The 12,331-nt window shown below is 33.2% G+C and overlaps 1 protein-coding gene across 1 annotated transcript in view; it reads right to left on the reverse strand.

Moving 5' to 3' along the window:
- Positions 1–805: 805 nt before the first annotated feature.
- Positions 806–12,331, reverse strand: part of LOC122524787 (zwei Ig domain protein zig-8) — a 269,914-nt gene continuing 258,388 nt past the window's right edge. Inside the window, exon 6 of the mRNA XM_043647216.1 lies at positions 806–5,314. Coding sequence (XP_043503151.1) covers positions 5,211–5,314 — 104 coding nt within the window. The 3' untranslated portion in view covers positions 806–5,210. The remainder of the gene's footprint in view (positions 5,315–12,331) is intronic.

The raw sequence follows: 12,331 nt of genomic DNA on the forward strand, positions 1-12,331 counted from the left end.
CCGAGTTAAATGTTGTGTGAATTTAGGTAAAGACTTCTGTATTCCTTACAAATATACAGTTCACTACTATATTACATAGCAAGTATATATACATACTACTTAAGTACTTACTTGACACTATATCATGCAAATGCATCTAGCATTTCTCTGATATCGCATATCGTCCCTAAAGGGACCAAACCTCTATTGAATGAAAATATCTTTCACTGGTTAGGAGTAGACGTTTGAAATTACGTGAGTGAAGGGGAGAGCCAGGAGGATACATCGAAGGGTTGCTATACTCAATCAAACAGTTAAGGTAAAGGGAATTAAGATGCGACTTGGAAGGTACATATTTAGAATAGTCCGTGATTGGTACTTTCGAGTATGGAGCAACAAGGGTTCGAGTATGCTTGCCGACTTTGATAATCTCTTCGATATCTAACAATGCCAACGATGGTCCAGCTAAAATGATGAATCTATCTCTTGGGAGAGAAAGAGAGAGGAAGAGTAGAGATGCTTACAGCAAATGCAAATCCCAATGAACTTGAAATCTAAAGAGAGGGAGGGTGGATAAGCTTAAGGATGGATAATAAATATGAATAATTGATTTTCAATATGAGGGTTTGACTGATATTTCCAATTTCAAGGGATTTCAACGTTCGACGATTTCCCATTCGTCTATTTGTTATTATAAATTCATTATTTATGCATTAATTGTTCGTTCTTTTTTCGATTGCCTAATTGTGTAAAGAAAAAGGAGGTGAAAGAAATTACGTAGATGAAATGTTTCGTTTCAGGTTGAAGTAAAAAAATCTTTCCGCTCTACATCTTCATACGGATAATTTATTTACAAGAGTAAAACATTTTTGTACAATAATACGTTGAGAATCGCGTGAAAAGAAGATGTTAAAGTTGTGGTAGGAGGAACACAGTTGGGTTATTATTCATGGTGTAAATCATACGAGAGTTAGACTAGACATAAGTTTGTTTGTTTTTTCTTTGGGTTACGATATTACTTTCCTACTGTTTTACCTGTTCTTTTTTTCTGTTTTTTTTTGTATATATTTTTTTTTTTAAATATTTTTTCATTTCTTCGTTAATTTCGTTTAACACTTATACCGTAGTAGAAAGTATTCTGCTGAAGGGATAATTGTATTCTACCTACTCCAACGTCGATATCTTCGTTTGTCGTCGTTTTCTTTGTTCGTTATGTTTATTTTATTTCTTTCTTTTTTTTTTTTGTATTCTTAGCCTATACTTTTTGACACACTCAGTTTACACTTAACATTTTTTGTTTATCTCGAATCGTTCACTCGGTCATTCTCTCTTTCATTCATTTATATTCTTTCTCTCTCTATGGTCAGTGTGGAGAGGACGCGGATATTTTTTATCATTTCATTTTCTCCCTCTCATTCTCCCTGATAAACGCAGTCTTTCATTCGATCAAGCAAATATAACATACAGTTCTGGTTTGCGTTGAAACATACGATTAAAATTTTCAAGGATCAAGCCACAGAGGAGTGCCATTTCCTTTTTATCGTTCAATCCACAAAAACGATGGTTAACCGACAACGGGACGGGAATATACGTTTTCCATTTCCAAAAGAATGTAAAAGCACCGACGAGAAAATTAATTTTCTCTCTCTTTCTCCCTTCCTTTTTTGTTTTCTTTTTTTTGTTATTTTAGTTATTTTTTAACGTTCGACCCTTGAACTTGGATTTTCTCCGAATTATTCGTATCATACGTTTAAGTCAAGAATATGACTCGTTAAAAATATTCTAGCCAGTCATCGTTTAAAATTTCTATGTTTTTGGTTCCGACGTGGAGACGATAGTTTTTGCTTTACGAGCGTAAACTTAATTAACGAGTTTGTTTAGCCATCGTGTTCCTTTTATTAAAATACGAAATCGTAAAAAGTACGTCTAGCGGCGAAAGATTCTCGTTTCTTAAATATAATTTTATTCGCGTACTTTCTCGAAAGACTAATTAGTCGTAACGATAAGTAATAGCGAAATATTATTCGTGTCGTATTTTTCGATATGATCTTTTCTTCCTTTTTTTATTTTATATTTTGTCTTTATTCGGTATTTAATACGAATGTCCAGTAAGGGTAACAAAATCGTTCACACGAAGATGGTAGATATATTCATTAAAGAGAAAATTCTAGAGAAATTTTGACTGAAGATTTTTAATCACTTTCTTTCGAAATTTAGTCTTTCTTAAAAGGAAATATCATCGTTTCAATATAAATCAACGAATAGCTATCGTGAAATCATTCGAGATATTTCACAAAGCTTGGAATATTTGGAATCCTATATCCTTGAGTTTTTTAAAATTAAGAATAAAGTTGAATTGAATAAAAAGATTTGTTGAAATTAATTTGGTGAAGAAAAATGTATAAATTTTAGTTAAAATTTGTGAAAGATAATAAGTTACGATGTTCTCTAGATTCGTATCGATTTTGCGATAGTTATAAGTAATTATTTTTGTTTTTTAAGATATGCAATCGACAGTATCGATTATATTTCGAAATGGAATTGTCTACTTAATTTCATTAGTGGCAAATGAAAGCTTCATTCTTTTTATGTGCAAAAAAAAATGTATCATATTTTTGTAGTAAACAAGTTATAGGATTTTAATGTGAAACACTCAAATATTTATCGTTTTCCATCAAACGCGAGAAAATGATTTTTCCTCACATATTTTCGTTACGAGGATATGGCCGAGATATCCCAAGTAAAACTAGATTTATTACTTAGCGTACTTTAAAGCAGTTCGAAAGAACGTTAATCATATTCTTGGAGAAAATTAATCGAAAGTTCGAATACTTTTTCCGCTTCTCTGAAAGAAAACGATAATGGATAAAAAACTTTTTCCCTTGCAAGAAATGCTTCTCGAATAGTGTGAAAAGCACTCCGATAATTTTCAATGATTCTTTCCGGGTATTTATAATCTTTTACAGTTTTCACAATTCTGTGTATCACTATTTTAATCGTATCTGAATATTCCATTTATCAAAGAGTATCATAAATATTTTAACTTATAGAAAAAGGATATAATATCATTTCGGTAAAGATAACTCTGATATCATTGTATATTTATTTTTTGTATTATCAATAAAAATTTGATATCTGTACTTGAGAAAAATGATAAGATATGTTCCTTATAACTGGGTCAACATTGATACGTGCGCAAAAAAAAAGATACAATTGATTTTTCTTTCGAACCGATGTAAGTACGGTAAGTTAGTTTCTTCTAACAGAAGATATCAAACGACAAACATCTTCGGAAAAGATTTATTTTCCGTTTTCGTTATTCGTTTCAGCATGGAACTGCGCAGATGTACGCCAACAGAAAATCATTTTAAACCGCTCCATGTCAGAGTTTATATCGCCATTTCTTTCGTGAACCCAACACCAAGATCAAATTGTGGTTGTGCAAGAAGAAAATATGCAGGTGGAATCCATCGGGTTTTATGTATGTACGTATATATATATATATATTTATTTATTATACATATACACATAGATATACGTACTTACACACGCAGAAAATATACGAGTACGACTCTCCAATATCGAAATGCTTATAAATTTATTGACAACCGTCGCGTTCCAATTTTCTTCCTCGAAACGATTCGCGATTCAGCTCGGTCGCATTAAAATTTCGAAAGTTTTCTCGCACATCTAGAATTTTCATCCGTAATAAAAATATCATGCACTTACATCGATATATCTACGTCGCCTAATCCTTTTCCTATTTTCTTCTCTTTCACATGCGATTTTATTTTTATTTTATTATTTTTTCCTGGATTATTCGAAACACGAACTTTCATTCGAGACGAACTGAATTCACAACGTCGATGCCTTTACACGGAACACGTTGTGTTTTTCGCAAATAAAGAGGAACAAAAAGGTTAGTTCACTTTATCAAACCAGGAATTTCGTCTTCTAATAGATTTTTCAAGATATCTTTTTACAAACTTGCGCGATCGTATATTTTCCTCATCTTCTTCTTCCTCTATTTCTTTTTCTCTAAATTTGGAAGGAAAACGTAACCGTCCTCGTCATCGTTCGATCTTACCGAATTCTCTGTGTGAAAAGAGAACGTTTCTTAAAGCATGGAAAGAAGATAGAGAAGGTAAGAAAAATGAAGATGGGAAGAAAATAAAGGAAAATGAAAGGAAAAGAAAACAATGGAGAAGGAGAAAAACGTTCCGATTTTCAAGTAGAGCAAGGAACGCGCAAATCGATAATCCTACGTAACAAACGTTTCCTTCTTACTCGCGTGGTGGACTACATGCACGGTTTAATCTGATTTATGAGTTTGCGCATGCGACACTATATTATGCACTTTTCTGATTTATAGTTTTGCGTAGAGTTCTCTCTTACGATAACGGAGGACCCGTTAGCCATCATTATAATATAACGTGTGTTTTCTTTTGATCGATCTCCACGTCCTCACAACATATTTCTCTTTGCTTCTACGTATCTTTCTATTTGGTGTATATGCGTGTGCGTGTCTGTGTTTTTACATTCCTGTATTTTTTCACGTATGAGAACATTGCGTATATATATATAACATACCACATACATACGCAAACGAGCGCGTACGCAATTCATCGCCGACGAAATTAAAATCCAGGTTCGCGGAGAAATAATTTATGAGTTCGCCGTTTAGTGGACGAGAAGGGAACGCGCGCAAATATAAATTGCGTTTATTGTTGAGAAACTACGTCCCACGGAGTCCCATTGCGATTTCATCGAATAAACTTTTCTCTTTTCTTTTCTTCTCTTCTCTTCTCTTCTCTTCTCTTCTCTTTTCTCTTTAAACTTTGACCTCCTCGATTGACGATAATCGATTAAAGATAAACCGGCACACTTGGTAGTCTCGTATTTTCTAGCCAACCTTCACTATTTTTCTTTTTTTCTGTTTGTTGATCCGTCGATATCGAGTCGACTCGATCGTTTTATTCTTCGCATCATTTTTATGTCTTCTCAAAATTGATAAGAGCCTCTTTTCAGCTCTTTCTTTTCATGAAGCTCTTCGTAGTGTTCCATAACTCGGGCGAATTTGGTGCGAATTGAAAAGAAGATCGTTCGTAACTCGCGCCTAGCAATTTTTGGAAATCGTTTGTTCGCAGAAGAAACGAAAGATCGAGTCCAATGATTCGGTTTTATTTTCTTCAGGCCTTCGTCTGACTTGTCTAAGTTTATGCGCCCGCACATTATCTTAGTCTGCCTAAGAAAAATGCTAGCAAGAGGAGAACGGTCTTCGACGTTGGTGAACCCGCAGCTGTGTTACCGTGCTGCATCGCTGCTGGATGCTCTCCTGAAACAAATATCGATCCTTTAGATCACCGTCGAGTGCTAACATTAAAAGTACAATTTTAACATTCATACGATTATTAAATATGCATCGACGAAAAAATTTAACGTCGTTAATTCTTTCATTCTATTAAAAAAAAAAAAAAGAAAAAATTTAAAATTTGAGATAGATTCGAATATACATAAATTAAATATATAAATCTGTATTTTCGTAACTCTTAAAAAAGTTATTATCTATTTTTCTTCATATTTTGTATAAAAAGTATGAATACTTTTTATGGAATTTTTTGATTGTTAAGATCATAGGGCAGAAACAATAATTTGACGACGCGAGTAGATTTGAAAGCTGTAGAAAATCGTTAATTATCTCACGAAGCTAATACGTTTCGACCGATTTCTCATCAATCAGGAAACTGCAATCTGTAATTATTGCGCTGCCGTAGGCGAAGGGAACAGAAATTACAGCTATCGTAGCAGTAATGTAATAATCTTCTGGCTTTCGGTATATTCTTGCTTTGATGAATGTATTCGATTGCGTTGTTCGTTTTACAGATATAACCGTTCCATTCATTGCGATTTGATATAAATACATATATTGCGACTAGGAAATCAAAGCTTTGTTCGAAATTTTTTACTAAAAGGAATATTCCATAGTATAATAACGTTTTCAATATAATCCCGCGAAAATCAAAGAATATATTTCACAGTCCTATTCGTATAAGATCTTAAAGAATATTTTTATTCGATAAACGAAACATATTTCACCTTTTCGATTAACTTTTTCATCCGAAAAGAAATGTCGATTTCTGGAAAAGACTTTGGAAATGCAAAATGAAACATTCGTTCCTTCGGAATCAATTGAATTTTCCGGACGAGCTATCGACAAGTTGATTGAATTTTTCAAACGAGGGTTATCGACAAGTCTTTGGGACATTGTGAATTATTATGTATTTTGATTTTTCTTTTAAAGATGAAAAATTTATTTTTACTTCAATGGGATGAAATAACCTATCGAGAAATAAACCCCCTCTTCTTTTCTACAAACATATTAATTGTTTTAATTCTTTCGATATCTAAATAATTATTCTTTCTTTTTCTAATCTTCCTTCTTTTGATATATATTATAAAATCTACAAGGACACCCCCGGTGCATTGATTTTCTTTCATCGTGCCTTACTTGCAGTTGCACATCACGCGCAATATGATTTACATGCCGTACGGATGAACAGTGAGAGGCGTGACAAGCTTTCCTGTGGTCTATGACGTGACATCATGTGGCCGGTAATTTTGTTCAAAAATTTCACTCTCATCTACTAAAATCATTAAACATCACCTTTCTCGCTCTCTCTGTATTTATTTCGTATATATATTACGTAACATGCTACGTTGAATTACGCGCAAAACTCGCATTTAACGAGTAACGATTCGTGAGAATAAATATGTGAACTCGGTTGAAGATATGCAAGCACGGAAACCCATGTATGTTGTGTATATTGGATCTATGTGAATATACATACTAAAATATAGATATATGTGTGTTATTTAAATGCTCTCAGATTAATTGGATCGTAACCTGGTCTACTTCAATAGGTCATCGAACGTCCGATCATTCTTTCTTTTTATTTTACATTTCCAGCCAACACGTAAAATAAATGATTTTCGGGCTGTATTCCCTTATTTTTCTGTTTCTTTCTATTTGTGACGTGGCAGTTTTTGAATTGAGAAAGCCAGAAAGTCAGCGAAATTTTTGACGGGGAAAATCTCGCATTTCGTGATCGATAAAAAATGAACGAAAGCATAGACATATCTATTTTGTCGACACTGATTGTATAAGCGTCGAAATATTTTCTTGTTCTTGTTAAATAAACATTTTACCTTTCGACGAGATTGAAAATTGTATTTTTTCAAATGTTATTTGAAATTCGTCATAACTCGTTAAATCATGTAAGTTGTTCGATTAAATTCGTGCCTGTTTGAGAAATGCGCACAAGCGTTAAGAATGACAAGTTTTTCCGCGAAAAATAATCTCGACAGAGTGGAAATCGTTGGTGGTACCGTGGGCTTCATCCTGTTCTGCCTGTTATGCATAACTGAATATTTATCTTTCCGTAATCCTCAGTGAATTCATCGGGTACCGAGGAAGAATAAATTCATGCACTGCATCCAAGGTAATTACAGAAGACGTCAAGCTCGTTTATACTAGAGAAAAACACTTACATACTATCAAAGCGGATAGAGACGAGACAGAAAGGAGAGAAACAGGATATAATTAAAGCGAGCTTTTATTAAATTCATGGTACGTGTAAAAACTTAGAAAAGGAAAAAATTAGAAGAAAAAGAAATACGATAAAAATTCATCGACACTTTTCCAAGTTAATTTTCATTAATTCGTAATAAACAATATTTTTTATTATTTTAATTACTTCTAAACTTTATGATTGCATGCTCGGATTATTATCATCGTTATTATTAATAATTGAAAAGCAGAGGAGGATAAAATTGTAGATTTTATCGAAAGGAAAGGATTCAAAGTAGAAAGAAAGAGATGTAAAATTTTCACGAGCTAAATTCATATCGATAATTTACAGATATCTAACTTGTACAGTAGTTATCAACGTTTTACAATTACGAGAGTAATATGGTCGAGAATAGTAATCTTTTTGAAAAGCGTTTTTTTCTGCTCGGATAATGAGTGTTAGCTGGCGATCATTCAAGCGATACTAATCGGGATTGTCAAGGATTATTTTTGAAAGAATTCGATAACCATAGAAAAACGTTGATGAGATCCTTTAAGGTAAAAAATGGAAAAGAAATATATAAATGGCCATGTCGGATCCTTTTGATTATCATTTAAATCGTAGATTTTATATAGTCAGAATAGAGAACGGAGAAATGGGGGTAAAAGACAAGCAAAGTGATTGTGTGGCTTTTGTAACGGAACATTTAACAACGACTAAGTGGCAGCACAATATTAACTAAGTTCGGCGAACTTGTGTCTCGTTGTTACGAGTTTGACTTGCACGTGTCGAAATAATTGCTCTGAGAGATCGCAAAGGTTGCATCGGAGTCAATTCGAATATAATTGTAAGAGTATGTTACGAGATGGAGAAATAGATGAAGGAGTGAGAAAGAGAGAGAGAGAGAGAGAGAGAGAGAGGAAAGTATACACGATGGTCTAATGCGTTCTGGTTGGCCGCTACCAAAATTACGTGGTAACTGCAGCAGTGGTTACATACTCTAAGAGAACTAGAACCGGAAGATCGACAAGGTGTACGTTGGAGAGAGATAGATAGAGGTAGAGATAAATAGATAGATAGAGAGACAGAAGGAGAAAGAGAGAGAGATAGAGATAGAGATAGAGATAGAGATAGAGATAGAGTAAGTGGTACACAGGAGTTTCAGTGGAGGTCCAACACCACAAAATTCGCAACGTTTCGCTTTTGATCCGAGCGAGTAAACGAAAAGCTCTCCTCTAATCTTCGAGTGCTTTCGAGTCTGGAATTAGCACGTTCTCACACGCGTGTGTCTATTCTCCAATCGTCCGCAAATGACACGATGATCAGCTTTTCAACTAGCAGGTTTTCTCGAAATCGTCAAAACTTCGATCGAATTTCTTATATAGAAACGAAATTGAGATAGATAATAATATGGTAAACGAGAATGTTATTCGCGTATTTATATTAACTAAAAAATAAGTTTTTATAAAAATGGATCATAAGTTAATGATTGATTTTTATTGATAGAGATCGAACGCGATTTTTCTTCGAATTCAGATAGATAAAAATACAATATTACCGATAAGTCGTACGTATGTACATGGGACTCTAAATTATAAGAAAACAAAGATATTGTTTGTTCGTTCGCGGAGGATACGTTTCATCTTCGTAAAATTTTGCAGCGTAGATCTCGTGTCTCTGTATCATGTTGCACAAAACGATACTAATCTCGTTCGGTTTGAATGAAAGTCGAATCAAATTCCGTAGCTTTTGTAAGCGAGAAATACTAGAAAGAATGACTATGCGTTAATCACAGTTGGTTTGTACTGCGTAACAAAAGATTTTTTCCCAAAAAACAGAGAGGAGAAAGAGGGAGAGAAAGAGAGAGAGAGAGAGAGTGAGGGAGAGAAGGTGAAAATTGACGAGTGGAGGACGATGCGTGAAACCAACAGCTCGGTCGCAGTCTAACAACTCGTACGATCGTTGGTAGCAAGTGGAAGAATTCACTCTCTTTCCCATTTTCGTTCGTTCCCTCATCCTCCGAAATCCTGATACAACTCTGGCGCAACCCCTTTTCACCCATATACCCTCTCAGCCATTCTCTTCTTCTATAGGCAAGTTCAGTCACGCGTTTCGACAGGAAGGTAAGCTTCATCTGGTTGGTTCTATTCGCCAAAAAACTCCTAGCTTTGATCACATTGTTGAAAATCGAAGCGGGTCAAAGGACTATGCTTGTGTCGTTCGTAGGACAAAAATCCTGCCTGGGTCGCAATGGAAAATAAAGATAGAAAGAAAGAGAAGAGAAGGAGAGAGAGATAGCTCGACGAGTGATCTGAACATCCAGTAGAAAGTTACTTTTTGAAAGCTCGTTGTAAGCGTTGAAAGCACGAACTCATTCTTTCTTTCTTTTTTTCTTTCTTGTTCTTTCATTCTCTTTCATTCTCTTACTCGCTCGTTCGCTCGTTCGTTATTCTTTCATTTTTCTATATATTGTATCTGTCTCTCTTATTCATATTCATTCACTTTACCATTGGTATCTAATTAAAAATTTAAATACTTTCATAGAAATTATCAAAATTAACAAATGTCAAAGAGCAACGGTGGCTTACGTGCGTACGTCGAGCGTGAAATCGTTTGTTATTTGTTCGCTGAGCGAAGCGAATGCAAATTCAGCCGAGCGTAATGAAACCTAGTTAATGGACTCTCGGATAAGGTGTCTTTCGACAACGATGTGTTATAATTGTCTCTTGTTTTTGTTATTATTCTTCTTTTGTACAATAGAACTTTTAAAATGCATCTTTATTTCCTAATTGATATTTGATTACAAAAAGAACTAATTGCTTGTATATAGATACCTTTGTCATTTTAATGAATTTTCTACGTTTTTTTACGTATTTTATATAATTCCTTTCTCTCTCTCTCTCTTTCTCTCTCTCTCTTCTTACATTTCAAACTATGAGCATTGTTGCGTGACAGCAATTGATTAAAACTGTAATGTGATTTATTGAAATGGATAAATCGTTAAAAGTCATTATTAATTTAATCAATCAAAGAACTGAATAATAAGTAAAATTAGTGATTGTTAATTGTCAATAATTGTTCATCATCGAATATTTTCCAATACGATTTTGTTGTGTTGTTCGTATCTATCTATAGATGATATATTTAGTTTTTTGTCGTTGTAAATAGTAAAAATTACCATTCATGCGAACGTGTAGAAATAGAAGAAAAGATAATATTTTTATATAAAAGAATCTTACGGTTGAATAAAGTTATTTTACTATTAAAAATAACAAGAAAAATATAAAATAAGTTTTTAAAGTATATTATTTGCAAGATTGATAACCAATATATTGATTTATTTTAATAAAATTGTTAAGGTACGCGCGTAATATATTATTTTTGTTAAAAATACGAAAGTTAAAGTGAAATTTCCCGTCATAACGCGATCGTTGTACAGACTTCTTCATGTCGTAGTATTATTCGAGAAAAGTTTCTTTTACTCATAATACGGAGAATACGTACTTTCGGTTATTAAAGTGGACCGAAAAGGTGCGAAAAATAGGAGAACTTTTTACTATATCCATTTGCGTTTCTTTTTCACGCGTATCTACTTTCGGAAATAACCATTTGAGGTTTCTTTATAATCTCAATATACATTTCCGTACGAGAATAAGAGAGAAAGAGAGAGAGAGACGAATGCTCGTAAAGTTTAACAATGTTGTGATATGTATATAGATATTTTCAGACACATTTTTTTTCGAAAACGGGACCACAAACGAAAAAAATGTTACACTCTTTTTCCAACTTACTTTTATAAACTTGTTTTAATATACTATCGGTCAAAATAATTTTTTCGCGTACAAAAATTTCCTGATTTTCAGAATAAATAATAGAAATAATAGACAATTTTTTGAACAAACAATTGATGCTATGTACAAATACTGATAATAAAAGAAAATTTGATATGGTAAGTATTTAATTAAATCAACTTTTTATTATTTTGTAAGATGGTAAAATAATTTCGACCGGTAGTAGCGTATGAGATATTTTATTTTATATGTTTCATATTAATATTGAGATATTTCGATAGATAAAACGATTCATTCCTATTCATTGAGTTATGAAACGCGTTTAAGGATTTTTTCAAGGATAGTTTTTTTTATTCACTTGTTAAAACGTTTATCATCAATTTTGATATTTGAATAAAATATTTGTTATTTCATATAATGTCCGACGAAGCCGAAGAATCGGAATGAAGCTTAATGTAGCGTGATTCTCTATTGTGTTCATTCATCGATCTATCTTATTTCGATTTTCCGATCGAGGTCTTTCGAGAAAGAAAATGAGAGAACAAAGGAAAGAACGATATTTTTCGAGGAGTATTCTTTGAAACAATAAATCCCTTTGCAAATAACGTTTCTGTTAATTAATAATCTTTTCGTTCGGACGGTGCAGTATTTACTGGTATAGTGAAAAAGACAGGGATGTTGGTAAAAAATTGTTTTCAATTCATATTTCGAAAGAAATTTGCTTTATTTTTTCGTCCGATTCTTCGTTGTGGAAGATAAAGTTAAATGGTTGGCAAGTTATATATTACACATAAAAGTTAAAACGAGTATCGAGTTATTAAAATTTCATGCTAAATTTTTTATCTAACTTTGATCTGCAGTATGTATTTTATTTTGTTGTCCTTCTCTCTCTATCTCTTTTTTTTTTCTCATCATGTAACGAGAAAACAGCTTGACATTTGTAGAAGCTCGTTTAGAACTCATTTGCGTAATAGGAACGTGATTCTGCCCCTT

This window comes from Polistes fuscatus, unplaced genomic scaffold, assembly GCF_010416935.1.
Source record: "Polistes fuscatus isolate 324 unplaced genomic scaffold, CU_Pfus_HIC Scaffold8, whole genome shotgun sequence".
NCBI classification, from domain to species: Eukaryota; Metazoa; Arthropoda; class Insecta; order Hymenoptera; family Vespidae; genus Polistes; species Polistes fuscatus.